Raw genomic sequence first — 19,377 nt, 5'->3', positions numbered from 1 at the left:
AAGTGGTTCCAAACAAGAAAAGGAGTACGTCAAGGCTTTATATTATCACCCTGCTTATTTAACTTATATGCAGAGTACATTATGTGAAATGCTGGGCTGGATGAAGCACAAGCTGGAATTAAGATTGCCGGGAGAAATATCAATAACCTCAGATATGCAGATGACACCACCCTTATGGCAGAAAGTGAAGAAGAACTAAAGAGCCTCTTGATGAAAGTGAAAGTGGAGAGTGAAAAAGTTGGCTTAAAACTCAACATTCAGAAAACTAAGATCATGGCATTCGGTCCTGTCACTTCATGGCAAACAGATGGGGAAATAGTGGAAACAGTGGCTGACTTTATTTTTGGGGGCTCCAAAATCACTGCAGATGGTGACTGCAGCCATGAAATTAAAAGATGCTTACTCCTTGGAAGGAAAGTTATGACCAACCTAGACAGCATATTGAAAAGCAGAGACATTACTTTGTCAACAAATGTCTGTCTAGTCAAGGCTATGGTTTTTCCAGTAGTCATGTATGGATTTAAGAGTTGGACTATAAAGAAAGCTGAGTGCTGAAAAATTTATGGTTTTGAACTGTGATGTTGGAGAAGACTCTTGAGAGTCCCTTGGACTGCAAGGAGATCCAACCAGTCCATCCTAAAGGAGATCAGTCCTGGGTGTTCATTGGAAGGACTGATGTTGAAGCTGAAACTCCAGTACTTTGGCCACCTGATGTGAAGAGCTGACTCATTTCAAAAGACCCTGATGCTGGGAAAGATTGAAGGCAGGAGAAGGGGATGACAGAGGATGAGATGGTTGGATGGAATCACCGACTCAATAGACATGCTGCTAAGTCTGCTGCTAAGTCACTTCAGTCGTGTCCGACTCTGTGCGACCCCATAGATGGCAGCCCATCAGGCTCCTCCGTCCCTGGGATTCTCCAGGCAAGAACACTGGAGTGGGTTGCCATCTCCTTCTCCAGTGCATGAAAGTGAAAAGTTAAAGTGAAGTCACTCAGTCATGTCCGACTCTTCGCGACCCCATGGACTTCAGCCTACCAGGCTCCTCCATCCATGGGATTTTCCAGGCAAGAGTACTGGAGTGTGGTGCCATCGCCTTCTCCATGAGACTGGGTAAACTCTGGGAGTTGGTGATGAACAGGGAGGCCTGGTGTGTTGCGGTTCCTGGGGTCGCAAAGAGTCAGACACAATTGAGCGACTGAACTAAACTGAACTGAAAGTGGGAAAAATCCATTTACCCTATTTCAAGATAGTATATAGGTACAGTAACCAAGACTGTACTAATTATTAGTAGAGGGACAGACACATTGATCTATGCAAGTCATGTCCAACTCTTTGCAAACCTATGGACTGTAGCTTTCCAGGCTCCTCTGTCCATGAGAGAGAACCCAGACATAAATCCATATACATATGACTGACCAACCTTTAGCAAAGTTGCAAAAGCAGTTCCATGGTGGAAGGACAGTCTTTTCAACAAATAACACTGGAACTATTAATATGTATCTATAGACAATCATATATCATTAGTTTGCAACATGTATGATTAAACTTCACTAAACCTAACACTTTATATAAAAATTAATTCAAAATGAATCACATATCTCAATGTAAAACACAAAACTACAAAACTTGAGAAGTTAATAAAGGAGAAAATCTTTGGGATCTAGAGTTTAGTAAAGTGTTCTTATACATGACACCAAAAGCACAATCCATAAAGGAAAAAAAAAGCAGTCAACTGGACTTGATTGAAATTACAAGCTTTTTCTCTGAGAAACCAGTGTGAAAGCTAGTATTTAGAAGATAAAAGAGAAGCTGCAGACTGGAAGAAAATATTTGCAAACCACATTCTCTGACAAAAGACACATCTAGAATGATGAAGAACTCTCAACACGTTAGAGTAAAAACTCAAACAAGGCAATTAGAACATAGACAAACGACATGAAGAGACTTTTCACTAAAGAAGACATAGAGACGGCAGATATGTACACGAAAAGATGTTCCCCACCATCAGCTATTAGACAAATGCAAATAAAGACCATGAGGAGATGTCACTACGCACCTATGAGAACAGCTAAAATAATAAAAGAATGACAAGACCAAATACTAGAGAGGATTCAGAGAACCTGGATCATATACATTGTTTGGAAAATAACACAGCATTTTTTTTTACAAAACTAACTGTGCAGTTGACATAGAGAACTACTAGGGGGAAAACAGTTTTTAAAAAACACAGAACAGCACAGAGTTAGAAAGGGATATGTACAAGGAAAAAGCCATTTAAGAGGAAGACACTCTGATCTTGAGGATGCCAGTTAGAAGGGAGCACAATTTTAGTTAAGGCATTCCCCTCTAAGACATCACCCAAAATTCTTTTTGGAGATAATCTGGACTTACTGCAAAATTCATATGAAAAGAACATGGCAAGAATAGCCAGGAATACTCTGAAAAGATTAATAAGGAGGAGGAACTAGATCTGGGAAATAGTAAGAGGACATGCTGTAGTAACGATACAGCATTGTGGTACTGGTACATAGAGACAGCAAAGAGACAGAATAAAAAGTCCTGAAGCAAACCCCATAGACGACAAGAATTTAGAATATCATGTGGAGGCACTTTAGGGGATGTCTTAGTCCCTTGAGGCTGCTGTAACAAAGCACCATAACCCAGGGAGTAATGAACAACGGTGTTTATTTTTCACAGTGTGAAAGTCCGAGACCAGGGTGCCAGCACTGTCTGGTGAGGGCCCTCTTCTGGGTCACAGACTTTATGCTGTGTCCTCATGTGACCGAAGGAGCTGGGGACCTCTGCGAGGTCTCTTATGAGAGCGCTAATCCCAACCATGAGGGCTCTGCTCGCATGACCTAATCACCTACCAAATGTTCCACCTATAAATACCATCACATCAGGCATGAGAATTTAAATTTCGGGAGGACACAAATATTCAGATCATAGCAGTTGGAGATAATATGGAAAATAATGTTGGGACATGTTAATGGCCATCTGAAGGTATGAAGAGCCTGATCTATTACGTATAACCTACATTAAAATCCATTCCACACAATTTAAAATGTCAATGTAAAATTTGCAGTCCAAAAATACTAGAAGAAAATACGGGGAGGAATTACTTATATTGTATTGTCAGCAGAGACAAGGTCTTTCTAAGCATGACATCAATCTTAAGAGAATGATTACAGTAACCATATAACAATTCAAAATTTTGGTACATGAGAAGGTCCTCTAAGCAAAATAATAAGAAAGAGAATAATCAGGAAAAGCATGAGTAGCTCAAATCACAGTCAAAGGACTAATATCAAGTGGATGTAAGGTAAGATCTGATGGTGCGCACTGGGGGTCTATCACACCAGAGTTTCAGGGCAATTGCTCTTACTAGTCAGATTGTATTCAGTGGAATAACTGATGCTCAAGTTGAAGCTCCTGATACTTTGACCACCTGATGAGAAGAGCTGACTCATTAGAAAAGACCCTGTTGCTGGTAAAGACTGAAGGCAGGAGAAGGGGACGACAGAGGATGAGATGGTTGGATGGCATCACTGACTCAATGGACATGAGTTTGAGCAAGCTCTAGGAGATGCTGAAGGACAGGGAAACCCTGTGTGCTGCAGTCCAGGGGGTCGCAAAGAGTCAGACATGACTGAGCGACTGAACAAACAAACAAAAAACCAGATTCTTCTCTCCCTCCACCTCACAAGAGATAGAATCTCCCCAAACCTTGAAAACAATCATCAAGAGCTTCAGCACACACCATCTGATTAGGTAAATGAGCATCCATCAACTCATTCACTCCGCTGAGAATAGCACTGGGTGCTGTCCACTTTCTCATACAAGGGAAAGTGACAGTGTTAGTCGCTCAGTCGTGTCCAACTCTTTACTACCCCATGGACTGTAGCCCGCCAGGCTCCTCAGTCCATGGGATTCTCCAGGCAAGAACACTGGAGTGCGTTACCATGCCCTTCTAAAGGGGATCTTCCTGACCCAGAGATTGAACCCAGGTCTCCTGTATTGCAGGCAGATTCTTTACCGTCTGAGCTAGGGAAGGCCAAATCCCAAGTAGGGAAAGCACGGTTAAATCCCTTTTCTCTCCTAGTTTTTATGCCAATTTTCTGTTGGAAGCCGGCAGCTTCCTCTTCCTGTCCATCACCTCCTTGACAGAACTTAGCAGCCTCAAATCCTGGCTGTGGCCCAGCTATAACTCCAGGCAAGACCACTACTCCCCAGAGGTCTAACCTTGCCTTTGTGACTTCCAGAAACAATATGGGAGGAAAAGGGCTATCTGGGGGTCTACAGCAAGCGTGGGCACACCCAACACTCAAGAATGTGAGTGATACTGACTCTCATTTCTCTTTCTCTCTCTCCTCCTCTGTCTGCTGGAACCACAGTCACACAATTAAATGGTTCTGCCACATTCTCAGGGCAGACAAATGTTAGACACTGAGAAACCAGCCCATTGATTTATTAGATTTTTTCACTTCAGACTGGTTACCACGGCTATTTGAGAATCCAGACCATTGGAGGAAATGTTATAAACTTAGAAATATTATCTATTTTCCATTACCTCCAGTAAAAATTGTCTACCAGGAAAAGGGGGGAAATGCCACTTTGGGGGCCAAGTCCAGTAAATCTGGGTGAAGAGGGAGGTAGTTCCTAGTTAAGCCCCACTGCAGAGAACTAAAAAAAAGAAAAAAAGAAAGGTATTTAAATTCCCCCAAATTTGAAAGAGACGCTTGAAAGATCGAGAAGAAGGGAACCAAAGGAACAGCTCACAGGAAACCTAAAGAACGCAGAGGGGAGGACTGGCCCCAGTTCTGCTGTGATATCATGAGTGGAGCATGACGGCATGACGCTGCCTGGCAGGCACGGTCCACAGCTAGAGGTCCCCACCACGGCCTCACACCAGAGAAGCATGGGGCACGGGGCAGCCAGGGCATGGGAGGGATCTCGTGGTCTGTGGCTACTTCTGCCCCAGTGGATCCATTAGTTTTCTGGACCACTGTCAATTTTCTGCCAACTCAGTGGTGTACACACAACAGATTTATCAGCTTACGGTTCTGGAGGTCAGAAGTCCTGCAACAGCGGTGTTCAGCAGGGCTGCGTTTCTTCTGGAAACTCTAGGAGAGAATGTTTCCCCACCTTTCCCAGCTTCCAGAGGCGCCCACGCTCCCTGCTTGTGGCCCCTTCCTCCGTCTTCCCAGCAAGCAACAGGGGGTCCTGCTCACTCACGCAGCCAGCTCTCTGGTTCTCTCTTCCCCTCATTGCTCCACTTTTAAGGACCCTTAAGTGTCAGCTTCCCTCATAGCTCAGTTGGTAAAGAACCAACCTGCAATTTGCAAGAGACCCCCCAGTTCGATTCCTGGGTTGGGAAGATCTGCTGGAGAAGAGATAGGCTACCCACTCCAGTATTCTTGGGCTTCCCTGGTGGCTCAGCTTGTAAAAAAACTGCCCGCAATGCAGGAGACCTGGGTTTGATCCCTGAGTTGGGAAGATCCCCTGGAGAAGGGAAAGGCTACCCATTCCAGCATTCTGGCCTGGAGAATTCCATGGGCTGTATAGTCCATAGGGTCTAAAAGAGTTGGACAGGACTGAGCAACTTTCACTTTCATTTTCATGAACACATTGGGCCCACCCAGATAGTCCAGGGTCATCTCTCTATTTAAAGATCTGCTAATTAGTTACCGTGATTCCATCTGCAACCTTGAGTCCCATTTGCTATAAAAACCTAACATAGTCAAGGTTTTGGGGACTCGGTTTTCAACATGGAGGAAGAAGAGATCCCTTCCTCTTTAAAATAAAATAATTTAATCATATTTTATGACTGTGTGTATGTGTTAGTTGCTCAGTCATGTCCAAATCTTTGCGACCATCCATGGATTGTAGCCCGCCAGGCTCCTCTGTCCACGGGATTCTCCAGGCAAGAATAGTGGAGTGGGTGCCATGCGCTCCTCCAGGGGATCTTCCTGACCCAGAGGTCGACCCGCTTCTCCCACATTGCAGGCAGAGACGCTTTACCGTCTGAGCCACCGACTGTATTGATATAAAGATGAATGTATTAACATTACATATTAAAACATTTTCTTTGACCTGAAAGTTCATTTACTTTCTCCAGATTATTGAAGAATTTCAATCCTTTGCTGAGTCCCTAAGGGTCACAAGGTCCCAGGCATGGTGCCTGCTGTGTCTGACAGCTAGGTCAGCCTTAGGGGCAGCCATTCAATGTCCCTTGATACAGTGCTCAGAGGAAGTACACCCGAGCCACTCACGGGGCTTGAGGCCTGATGAAAAGTGTGATAGCGGAGGAAGGAGGCAGCAGAAGGGACAAGCATTACCACAAGCTCTCCAAGCCTCAGTTTACTTATCCACAAAATGGGGACAAGAAAGGGACCTTGTTCCAGGCAGAGTCACTGAGACACCACGCGAGGTAACACAAACTCAGCTGCCCCAGGCTAGTTGCTTCATTTAAAGGAATTTCCTGCTGACCAAAAGTGTCCAAAAAAATACAGATGAGTCACAAGAAGAATTCCACAAAGTGTCAGACTCTCCTCAGCTGCAATAGGATTGGTTTGGATCCGTAGTCTTTCCTGGTGCCCTTGGGGGCACCGGGTCTCTGGAGGTTCAACTCTGGATGGTTGAGGGGCTGGGGGCTTGGAGACGGGGAGGGGTGCGATGAGGCCGCTTCATAAATTACAGTAGCCATGGTTCCTTGAGCATCTGCTGGGTCCAGAATGTGCCAGGACTTTCCATCTGTGTCTCGCTGAAGACTCAAAATAAGCTCTTCTCACTGACCAGGAAACTTGAGGCTTGGAAGGCTAAGAAGACCACCAGGAACACCCGTACCCATTCAGGTTCCCCGCCCCCCTCCATTAACGTCTCTAAGACCACACAGAGGGAGCAAGGGCCATCGTGGAGAGGAGAGACAGCAAAGGCCTGACTAGAGAGGAGAAAGAGGGATGGGGGGCTGGGGTGGAGGGGAGCGTGTGAGCAGGACCCCCCACCAGAGAAGGGAAGGGATCCTAAGACACTTGTCAGGCACTCACCATGTGCCAAGGATGGTCTTTACAGCCTGATACACATTGAAGTGAAGTGAAAGTCGCTCAGTTGTGTCCGACTCTTTGCAACCCCATGGACTATACAGTCCATGGACTTCTCCAGGCCAGAATACTGGAGTGGGTAGCCATTCCCTTCTCCAGGGGATCCTCCCAACCCAGGGATCGAACCCAGTTCTCCTGCATTGCAGGTGGATTCTTTACCAGCTGAGCCACCTGGGAAGCCAGAGAATACTGGAGTGGGTAGCCTATCTGTTTCTCCAGCAGATCAGCCCGACCCAGGAATGCAACCGGGGTCTCCTGCATTGTAGGTTTATTCTTTATGAACTGAACTATGAGGGAAGCCCACATTAACTCATTTAATCCCCACAGCGATCCTATGTGCCAGGCACTATTATCATTTCCATTTTACAGATAAAGAAACTGAAGCACAGAAAGGCTCAGAAACACACTCAAGGCCATGCAGTTGGGAGCCTGGAATCCCAGTCTCACTGGAGAATCTGCACTTTTATCTGCTCGACTACACCAGGTGGCCACGGAGACAGGGACACCAAAGGAATACGACAGCTGCGTCCTCACAGGGTGTGGCTTATTTTCTCCTGGCAGTCTGTTCATTAAAGAGCCCCCCTGTGGTGGGCAGACCCTGGCTTGGGATCAGAGTTGCTGGCCAGCCTCAGAAGAGGAGAGAATCAGGACAAACTGCTCTGAATGATGGAATGAGGCAGCGCATGGCAGGGTGTACCTTCGGGCAGGGGGGACAGCAGGGGCAAAGGCCCTGAGGTAGGAGCATGCTGGCTTATCTGCAGAACAAAGACAAGGCTCCTGGGCTAGAAATGAAGGAGCAAAGGGAAGGAGGTCAAACGGGCAATGGGAGTCAGTCTGCACAGGCCCTGTAGGTGCAGGCCTGTGAGAGCATTATGTGAGCCCAGCTGGGGAGGGTGCTCACTCAAGGGGACCCTGGCCACCAGGAAGAGAGGAGAAAAAAGGTGAGTGCTCCCAGAAACCTCCTAGAGGGATTCCCGGGGAGTGACAGCCAGGGGACAAGAACCCTGGAATAAACCACGGTGGAAGCTTCATCTCCAGTGCTGTTTCCTTTTCAGAGATTTTACCTTCTGAACAGATTCCTTAGTCACCTGGCACCCAGGAAACCAAGTATGAGCCATTGAGCCACAAGAGAGAGCTTTACTCGGTTCAAAATAACGCTCCCTGCATTGCGGGAACAAAACACAAGTGGAGATACGATGGCATGCCTGGCCTTCTACTTGAACTTGGAGATGTTGTCATCGAAACCCCTCCATTTTAGCCAAACTCAGCAGTTCAGAAACGGATGGTTTTCAAAGAGGTTAGAGAGGAGTTTGGAAACTTCTGTCTCCCAGCCCCCACAGGCGCCAAACATTTCATTTTGCCAGTGAGGGAGGAGACGCAAAGGGACACGTCCTGAAAACATGCACAGGCTCTCTCCCGAGAAGACGTGCCGTGTGCCGTGCTAAGTTGTGTCCGACCCTCCGCGAAAAGATGAGCACGTGATTCACAAAGCGCAGCAGTGGCCCCATGAGCCCTGCCTCCAGGGGCTCCGCGCTCCCCGCCCAGCCCGGCGCCCCTTCCCTCTGCACCCTGGCGCGCTGCTGCAGGGCTGCGGCCCGACTGCCAAGGCTCAGTCCTCCGGGAGTGGAAAACCAGATGAAGTTGAAGAGACAGGGAGGGGCCGGGTGAATACTTCTCACTGTGGAAACCAGAGGTCCAGCCCCTGGGCAGAGCCCCAGGCCAAGCCAGCTCTTGGGAAGGCTCCATCTCTCTCCCTGGTCTCTGGATGAACGTCCTCCAGCGGCCTCTACACAGGCCTCTGTCCCTCCTCACCTTCATTTTCCTTCCCACACAGACCCCGCTGCCTCCTCAGCTGCCTCTTCATCCCCCCTCCTGATCTAGGGTCCAGCGCGTCTTGGAGATTCTCCCAACACGAACAGCCCTAAGCAGCCAAGCCTGCGACCTCAAGATTCCCAAATGTCTGCCCCTCTCCAGCCCCACTCCCTGACCCCAGTCATCACCTCGACTGCCCCCGTGGAGTCCCCAGATGGTCAGTGTCCTCCCCTTCCAAGTTTCTGTCTTTTCTGAAACCTCATCTCCCCCAGGGGCTCTGTGAACTTGATCTTAACTTCCAGGGAATCAGCCCTCTGGCTTGGACTCCTTCCTGACCAGCCCTGGATCTCAGCCTCACAACCCTTCACTCCTAACGCGCTTCGTCCTACCGGGTCCTGCGACGGCCTAGCCCCAGGGTATCAGTTGCACTGCCACCAACTCCACCACCCTCAAGTGGAGAAAGCATCAGTGGTGCCTAATGCATACGTGTGGGCTCCCCTAATGGCTCAGACGGTAAAGACTCTGTCTGCCACGCAGGAGACCCAGGTTTGATCCCTGGGAAGATCTCCTGGAGAGGGAATGGCTACCCACTCCAGTATTCTTGTCTGGAGAATTCCATGGACAGAGGAGCCTGGCGGGCTACAACTGAGTGACTAACACTGGGGAAATGCATGAATGCGTGCATGCTCAGTCTTGTCCGACTCTTTGCAACCCTATGGGCTGTAGCCCACCAGGCTCCTCTGTCCATGGGATTTCCCAGGCAAGAATATTGGAATGGGTTGCCATTCTCTTCTCCAGGGGATATTCCTGACCCAGGGATCGAACTCACATCTCCTGAGTTTCCTGCATGTGCAGGCAGACTCTTTACCACTGAGCCCATTACAATTCCCTGAGCTTGGGAGGCCAGCCAAGCCCTTTCTCTAATGGGACAGCGAAGCTCCCTGTCCTTACATCTCCAGTCCCTGAATCTGTCTCACTCACTGTCTGCAGAGGACCCTCCTCCTACTTCATCAAGAATAGAAAACCCTCCAGTGTGAAGGCTCTGAACCCACTTCAGCACTTACTTCCCGACTCCCCAGCTCTGTTCTCTCGGGACAGGTGGACTCCCTCCTTCCAGCTGAGCCTCTGCACCCCCATCAGCCCCACTGCTCACCACCACCCTCACCCCTCGGGGACCCGCTCCATCGGCCACCTGTCCTTCCCAGGACCACGGTGTGTCCAGGAAAAGAGCAGGCAACAGGCCTTTCCTTGACCTTGTCTTCGTCTGGCTTGGGTACCCCATCTGCTCATTTTCTCCACCCTCAGAATTCTCGAAGGGGACGCTCACATTCAGAATATCAGCCAAGATTCTGCACCGACAGACTGAAAGCCAGCTTCTTCGGGCTGCGGCTGTCTTTCCTACCATCTCTGGGTTCTCAGCCATAAGCCATTCATCCTACTTAATTAGTGGAACTGCTTTTAAAAAATTCAGCCAACCAGACAAACTTTCCCCAGCCCTCACCTTACAAATCCATCAATCAAATGGCTGCTTCTCTTTAAGGACACATTTACAGACTCTCAAGAGAGGATGAGAATTATCCTGTTTATGAAATAAGTAAAGTCTAAACCATTTGGTTGTTTTAAATTGCCTGTATTTCACCCAAGTCATTAGACGCATCTATTCACCTCAGGCAGAATAATTAACTTTTCAGTCACCATATTGGTTATAACTGTGACATTCACACATCTAATATACTTTCTGAAATCAGCAAAACAAAAATTGGCTTTTTCTAGCATACTAACATTCCACTAAACTGCAATGCAATGGGAAAGAATCATTTATATTGGTGAAAAATGTAAGTTATTCAGTATCATGGAAACAATTATGTTTTATTACTTTCAAATAGCATGAATTATTTGAAAATTATCAAAACTAGAATCATATAGTTTTTCATCAACTTGGTTATGAGCTAGTCCCAGATCATGGCTAAGCATCACCATCCCCTGCATTGCCCTTCACATCGGAATCACAGGTCTGAGAACAGCGCCCCTCTTCCCATCCTACCAGCCTGGACTATGCCAATTCTAGTGGATCTGTCAACATATCAGGTTCTTCCAGGCTGAGAGCTCCCTGCAGGCAGGCCACTTCTTGTACAGAGTGTTCAGATCAGAGTGCTCAATAAAGAGATGAGTGAAATCATAAACACATAAAGAGGAGGTCAGGAACAAATAAGATGATGGATGACCATTTTAAAATACCAACCACAAAAGTTTTATGAATGAAAAATATTACAGAGTTCTGATATTAATACTCCAAGTTCCAGGAGTTGGTGATGGACAGGGATGCCTGGCGTGCTACAGTCCCTGGGGTCACAAAGAGTCGGACACGACTGAGCAACTGAACTGAACTGATTAATACTCCAAAGTGCTTGTGCAATCTAACAATCAGATAGGCGCTATTTACAAATAACAACATCCGTTTGGCCAACCTGAAGGAGCCATCACCCCATTCTCCTTCCATTTCTAAAACATCACCAACCAAATGCAACACTCTGAATTAGTGGACGTTCTTCCTGTTTAACTGGAAGAAATCAGACTCTAACTCCAACTCTGCCATTGCTTGTTTTGGTCTGAGATCCACATCCGCCTGTTACCCGGCTGGAGTCAGGAAGAAGCAATCGGCGCTTGGAGGAGCTGGCAGGATTGTAACCTACAGAGAAGCTCCCTGTGTAGCATGCTTGTTACACAGCGATCCTCGGATGGATACATCCTCCAAGGATGCGCCTGTGAGAGGGCGAAGGCAGGGCCCGGCAGGCAACGCTCCCCCCTGCCAGATGCACAGGAAGCAGCTTCACCTCTCTGTATTTTTTCTTTGTTTTTGGTTTACTTATCTGTATTTATTTTTTTCTTTTTGGTTTATTTATTTATTTATAGCTGCCCTGAGTGTTTGTTGCTGCGTCCGGGCTTTCTCTAGCTGCGCCGAGTGGGGGCTGTGCTCCAGGTGAGGTGCGCAGGCTCCTCACTGCGGTGGTTTACCTCGTTGCAGAGCACCAGCTCTAGGGTGCTCAGGCTTCAGTAGTTGTGGCCATGGGCTTAGCTGCTCCGAGGCACGTGGGATCTTCCGGGACCAGGGACTGAACCCGGATTCCTGCACTGGCAGGCAGATTCTTTACCAGAGGACCACTGGGGAAGTTCTGTCTGTGTTTTCTACATGTTTCCAAAAAAGACTTTATAAGAAGGAAGATCTGTGACTAAAAATAAGCTTGAAAACCACTGTTCTAGATAAACCCAAGGAGGTGCAAAGGGAAGAAATTCCCATCTATTGAGCACTTATTATGTGCTGGGTAATTTTGAAACATCATTAACATAATTGCATTTAACTTTCACCACATCTTTATGAGCTAGACAGTAGTTAACCCATTTTAAAGAAGAGCATACTGAGGTTCAAAGAAGAAAAATCTCATAACCAGCAAGAGTCAGCCGTGATGTAATCCCAAAGCCACGCTGTTTCCCCTGCTTTCATCTCTAAAAATTCTCATCACCCCTCAACTAGACTTTCCACATCCCCTCCCCTCTCCCCTTATAATTTAAGCCTGCCCTCAGTCATTTTCACTCATAAATTAATTAACGCATCAGTATTCGGTGTGAATGGTTCTTTGCTAATTTGTTACTTCCTTACAGTGTTCATTAAGAATCATTCATTGAGCATCTACCAGATGCCTGGTACTAGGCCAGGTCCCAGAGACACAGACTATCAAAGCAATGCCTCTATTGTGTCCATAGACTAGTAGGGAGAAATATGGAAACCAATAAACAAAAATATTAAAAGTCATATGATGACCACAGGGGAACAGCTCAAGGATAGCCTGGGAGAGGGAAAGAAAGATAACTACTGCCTTCTTTACTATGGGTATTTGCTGGTTTCTGTTGTCGGCAAGTTTTCTGCTCATAATAGAACACAGCTAATGCTTCCAGCATTACTCATGCCTCTGGGAGAAGGGGCTCAGGTACCAAAATGTACTCTTGACCATTTCCTCCTCACTCCTTAGTGCACAGTCCTATTCCAGGAGGTAAGATAAACTGAAACTCATTGGATTTCTTTTCATTGTCCTTGACTTGAAATACATTTAGACATTAAAAGACTGACTCTTAAAAGCAATTCTATCCCTTGCCCTCCCTCTAGATGTTCCTGTCCCGGGCCAAGTCAAAGAAAGATATTGTTCTACTGTAATTTCTTATTCACTCCAAACCCTCTTGTGTTTCCAGCTGAAATAGAATGTGAGCGGCACTCCTACCCAGCTCTTTCTTTCTGAGCCAATAATAAACCAACTACTGCATCTCTAATGATAGTGATTAGACAGCCTAATATCCAAGCTTAAGGTAAAGCCCTTACTCTCATCCCTACGGATCATCTCAAATCAGTCTTTCTTTCTGAGTTTCTATTCTCCCTGAGCAACTTGACTTTGCTTCTTCTAAATTCCTTGCCTTTTAAGAATCTACACAGTGAAAACAATAGTTATGGTAATAAGCCACTGATTGAGCAAAACACACACCGCAGAGCAAACATCAGCACAAATGAACACACACAGAAGTGTTACTGGAAGGTAAAGTGGATAAAATCTGGTACGCAAAGTAGCACAAATACATAACCCAACATCATCAAAATGCACAAATTATCCCTGCCCTGGAAATTTATTTGAAGGAAGTAATTCAAAGGAAGAAAAAAAGTATGTAAATGCTCTCCTGAAAATTGATGTATGATAGCAGAAAATTGAGATGGTGAGTGAGGCAAAGCTGAGTAAATTATAGGCTATTAACAATGATCATTATGAACTCTGAGTCACAGCATGAAAATGTTATGGATACATTTTAAATTAAAAATAATAATCACATAGGTAATATGATTACAAACATGTAGAAAAATTCTGTTTGCCTAAGGACACTGGAATCACCAGTAATGTTTCTAGACGTTGTTAGTGGTTACAGTCTTGTCTTTACAATAAAAAAAAGATTCAGACAAAAACAGGATGAGTCATTGCCTGACAACTGTCATCTAATAAGAAAGTCCCGTTTACAGTGACAATGAGAAGCATTTAAATGCCAGGTTCCCTTCTCTTATCCTGGTTTACTTATGAATGTTGACCTTTCTAGGAATTAAAATTAATCTAATCAACCAATGATAGATTTTATATGGCTGTCGGTTTATTTGTTGAGTCCTGTCTGACTCTTTGTGATCCTGTCCATGGGATTTTTCAGGCAAGAATACTAGAGTGCGTTGCCATTTCCTCCTCCAGGGGATCTTCCTGACCCAGGGATTGAACTCACGTCTCCTGTGTCTCCTGCATTGCAGATGGATTTTTTACCCGCTGAGCCATCAGGGAAGCCTGGTTGCCAACCAGTAGTCAGTAAAACCGAAAGGGGTCAAGACATGGGATTTGAGTGTGCAGACTGAGCAGGCAGAGGGCGCCAGGGCAGAACGATGCTTGGCTAACTAGGTGCACAGTTTCCCAATGTCTAAGTGTGGGGTGTTTGTGCTCCTGGCTTCTCAGTATAGAGACAGATGCTAGAGGAACCGAAAATTTCTTATTTAAATTCAGAAAACGCCCAGGGTCCTGCAGCCCCTCCTGACTCTCGCCCAGCCCCCAGTCTCCACACGTTTGCTCTGGACACAACTTGAGCCACAGAACAACCTCACAGATACTGTCCTGCCTCTGTCTCTACCAACAGCCCTGGGATGAAGTTGAAGGGTCTAGGATTTTTTTGTTTACTGTAGGAGAATATACATAGCACAAAATGCATCACTTTAACCATTTGGAAGTGTGAAATTCTGTGACACCCTCACCACCATCCATCTCCAGAACTTTTCATCACCCTCAACTCAACTCTGTACCCATTAGGTAATAACGCCATTCCCCTCCCCTCCAGACCCTGGCAGCCACTGTTTCCTCTCCTTTCTGTCTCTATGACTTGACCTGCTCTAGGAACCTCAAGGAAGTGGCATCATGCAGTATTTGTCCTTCTGTGTCTGGCTTATTGCCTTGAGCATAATGTCCTCAAAGTTCATGCATATTCTAGTGTGCGTCAGAAGCCCCTTCCTTTTTAAAGCTGAATAATATCCCGTTGTATATATCCACCATGAGACTGGGCTTCCCCGGTGGCTCAGTGGTAAAGAATCTGCCTGTGATGCAGGAGACACAGAAGATGCAGGTTTGATCCCTGGGTTGGGAAGATCCCCGGACGAGGGCATGGCAACCACTCCAATATTCTTGCTGGGAAAATCCCACAGACAGAGGAGCCTGGTGGGCCACAAAGAGTCGGACATGACTGAAGTGATCGACCACAGCACAGCACCATGAGACGAAGCATTGTAAGGGACTACAGCCCACCTCTCTGGGGATTACCATTCTTACTGACCCAGCCCTGATCTCAAGCTCCCTTCTGAGCAATGGGATTCCATCTTATTCTCACTGGTTCATCCTTCAATTCTCCTCCTCTTCTAGAAGTTCTTTATTCAGGAACTTGCCTGTGCTTCCTCTTTCTTCCCAGGATCGAGAAGATTCATTCCTTCCACCGCAGGACAGTGGGTGGAGGCAGCTACCAGTTGCTCACTGAACATCTGCTCAGCCCACCTGTCAGGGCACCAGGGACTCACCCCACATTCCCAAAGGCAGCTACTTGCCAAAGAGTACCTTTACCTCCTCAGTCTAACCTGCGGATCCCTCTCTCTGCTCCTGTGCTGGGGAAGATGTTGACCAAAAGATGCAGCTTCCCAAGGTGTCCACAGCAAGGCCAGCCTCCCGTCTTCCCTGTAACCTTCTTCCCTTCTATTGCCGGTCACCAGATTCTTCTCTGCGACTTCCCTGACTCTGTCTGAACCCTAGAACTTCAGACCCACGGCCCAGAGCCTAAGCACGGGTCCAGCCACACTTACAGCCAGAGTGAGTTCCTCCCTTGCGTGATGACACCCGTGAACTTGGTCAGTCGTCTGGCGTCCACTTCAATCCACTGGTGCAGGTCATTCCTCCCCGCGCACCATGCCCCATCATAAAAATCATTTTCATTAATGCCCGCCTGAAAAGAAAGAGAGGGGTGTTCTTCAATACTACATATAAAACAGACAACCAACGCGGCCCTACTGTGTAGCACAGGGGACGATGCCCAGTACCTCGCAATAATCTATAAGGGAAAAGAATCTGAAAAAGCTATATCTGAAAAGATGGAGCTGAATCACTTTGCTGTACACCTGAAACTAACACAACATTGTCAATCAATATACTTAAAAAATGGAGAGGGACATGGCAACCCACTCCAGTGTTCTTGCCAGGAGGAATCTCAAGGACAGAAGAGCCTGGCAGGCTACAGTCGTAAACAGACAGACATCGAGTCATAAAGAGTCAGACACGACTGAGTGACTGAACACACACACAGATACTTTTAAAAAAAAGAAAAGGGAGGGCATTCTTCAGAAAGACCCAGCATATACTCAAAGAAAATGTAGACAAGTTTTTTTGTGACATTTCTAGGAAGGTAGGTGGGAGGGATAGAAGAGAATGAGGAAGTACATAAAGAAAAAAGTCACTGTGCTCTGAACTCTTAATTCCAAATCATAAAAATGAGCTGCTTGTTATTAACAAGTTGGAAATATTTCAATATGATAAGTCCTCCTCTTGCCCAGTGTGAAAAATGAAATTTAATGAGTTCTCCTGTTACTCATTCATCCAATAGACACAGAGCGTCTCCTACGTACCAGCCTACACACGCCAGGTGCTGGGAGCACAAAGGTGAATCGTTTCCTCCTGGAACCTCAAGATCCAGGCAGGAAGAAAGACATGAAAATAGATAAGTGAGAACACAATAGGGCAGGTGTTATTTCAGGAATAGGAACAAACTGCTTTGGGAGTGTTCAAGGACAGCACAGTTAACTTGAGCTGGGGAAGATGATGGACAGAAAGCCCCCAGGCTGAGGAGATATTTGAACCGGATGTTAAAGGTTAGGTTTATCTAGTGAAATTTACTTATTAGCATTTAAGCCATTTGATGGGTCTGAGTATCAGTTGCTTTTGCCACCAGGGATTCTCCTGATCTGAATTTACAATGTGGATGAATTTCTGTTCTAGAATTTTCCCTATGTTATCCCCATTTGAAGAGACAACTCCCTGATGTTTAAAAAAAAAAAGACAAAGGAGTCAGGGGAAACTTCCTAATTTACTAAGACCCTTTCTGCATTAATCTCATTTTCCGATGCCTATTTCACAAGTACATAATCATATGAGAAAAAGTCTGAATGATACTCAAGAGATGAAAATGACAGGCCAGTCCATCTTCCCTACCTCTGAGCACTTTTCAACTCAAATTCTGTCAGCCTTATTTTAATGGCCAACAGTGATGTGGAACTCAGACCCCAGCAATAGCAGAGGAACAGCTTGGCAAGGGGTCCTATTGACAGAACTCATCCAGCACTGCACTGGATAACATAAACCTTGTATCAGGACCAACACAGAGTATGCATTCCCAGTCCACTCCTGGAACAATCCTGAAAGAGCTCTGAGAGCAAATGTTGGAACACTAATGTACCATGGTCATCTACTCTCGCCTGGGAAATTCCATGAACAGAGGAGCCTGGCAGGCTATATCCATGGGGTCAAAGAGAGTCAGACACCAGTGAGCAACTGAGCACCAGATGCTCTTTTAAAAGCGCACCCATCTCAAATGAAGGTGAATAAAATGGCTGTTAGTCAACATTCTCCAGAAACCCACGCTCTCAGTTAACCAGCACCTCTGTGTCTGAAGGCACACAGGGTGTCTATAATAAGGACCTAGAGGTGCTGCAAGATTTTGCCTTCCAGAGCCACCAAAGAAAAGCTCAATTTTGCAAGTGTGCATGACTTGTTCTACCTGTGCTTCAGTGAGTTTTGTTAAAGCAATGCCGACTTTTAAATATAATGTCTCATTTCCCAGGACTGCCGGTCATCAGGGAGATCACCAACCCTGTCTGAAGGCTATAATTACACAATTGTTCCCTTTCTTCATCTATGGCACTTATCCCCCCAAAAGAAGAGACCTGCAACCCATTAATGACTTACAGTATCACAATTCATCTTCTTTCAAGAAACCATAATATACACTGAGTTTTTGTTGAGGTTCCTCTCTTCTTGTAAACCACCCATGAGACTGGTGCTTAGAACAGTTTCATTTATTTATTGAAATTAACCTTCACCTTGCCTCTGCTATTTGCCAAGTTGTGGTCCAGGCAGGAGGAATACAAAGGTAGACAACATGGGGTCAGACCTGCCTTCCCAGAACTCAGAACAGGCAGATGGACTAAAGTCCCCTCACGGCATCTTCTGGTGTTAGCATCTCACGATCAACCACTGCACAGTGGGCTGATTAAGAGCTTGTGCTCTGAAGCCCTAGCTGGGTGTCACTCTCAGGTCTGCAACCTTCATACGGTACAAGTTCAGGCAATTTGCCTAAATTGCTCTGTGCCTCGGTTTCCCCATCTGCTCAAGTGAGAGCAATGCTCATTTCTCCCTTAGGATGCTAACTGTGCTTTCAACAGGGGCTGGCACTTGGTTAACATGAATGCCAAAAGAACTGAACACTCAGCTAACACTAGTTATCAGTACATCTGGGCTTCCCTGCTGGCTCAGGGGTAAAGAATCCACCTGCCAAGCAGGAGACACGGTTCGATCCCTGGGTCGGGAAGATCTCATGGAAAAGGAAATGGCGACCTGCTCCAGTCTTCTTGCCAAGATAATTCCACCAACAGAGCAGACTGCCTGGCACGGGCTACAGTCCATGGGGTCTCGAAGAGTCAGACACAATTTAGCGACTAAACAACAACAAATCAGTACATCTAAAACAATGAATATTTGGTAAATCGTGAAAATATGGATGTTTTAAGAATTAGTTCACATTTGGAAAAGTCTAGGGAATTGCAACACTACTCCAGTCAACTGGTGTCATGGTGTTTACAACATCAAATATCCAGGAAAGAATCATAAAATCTGAAAACAGAGGAGGTCCACTGTCTACAGTTCTCAGCAGGAGGCCACGTTGCCTCCCCCACGGGATATCCGGCAATGCTTGCAGCCGTGTTTGGCTGTGACAACGGGGGGCAGCGTGTGCAACTGGCAACGACAGACAGAGGCCAAGAATGCTGGGAAACATTCTACAAGCCGTGGGACAGCCCGGCCACAAAGAGCTGCCCAGCCCCAGACGTGGATCGTGCAGAGCTTAAGCATGCCAGCTCCTGGGCTAAGCACACAAGAAAGAGCTGCCATACAGCTCGAGATGTTTACCCCTCCAAGATCATGAAAGCTTGGAGCAGCTGTCCTCATGCCATTCAACCAAAGCCTGCTGTCTGAGAGCTGACATTTGATTTCCTGTTCCTGGTTTTTCTAGCCTGGATATCCTGCTTCTGCTGCCAATCTCAGCTCTTCCTAAGCACACCAGACAGTCAATTAAGTGTAATAAGGTGTCAG

At 46.4% G+C, this 19,377-nt stretch overlaps 1 protein-coding gene across 4 annotated transcripts in view; it reads right to left on the bottom strand.

Moving 5' to 3' along the window:
• CPXM2 (carboxypeptidase X, M14 family member 2) overlaps positions 1 to 19,377 on the bottom strand; it is a 135,982-nt gene that overhangs the window by 65,227 nt on the left and 51,378 nt on the right. For all 4 annotated transcript variants that reach the window (XM_070363523.1, XM_070363521.1, XM_070363522.1 and 1 more), the window contains one exon: positions 15,825 to 15,964. In XM_070363523.1, the coding sequence (XP_070219624.1) occupies positions 15,825 to 15,964 (140 nt within the window). The remainder of the gene's footprint in view (positions 1 to 15,824; positions 15,965 to 19,377) is intronic.

The sequence above is a fragment of the Bos mutus genome, chromosome 26, assembly GCF_027580195.1.
Source record: "Bos mutus isolate GX-2022 chromosome 26, NWIPB_WYAK_1.1, whole genome shotgun sequence".
Taxonomy (NCBI): domain Eukaryota; kingdom Metazoa; phylum Chordata; class Mammalia; order Artiodactyla; family Bovidae; genus Bos; species Bos mutus.
This window is presented reverse-complemented; position numbering and strand designations above follow the sequence as displayed.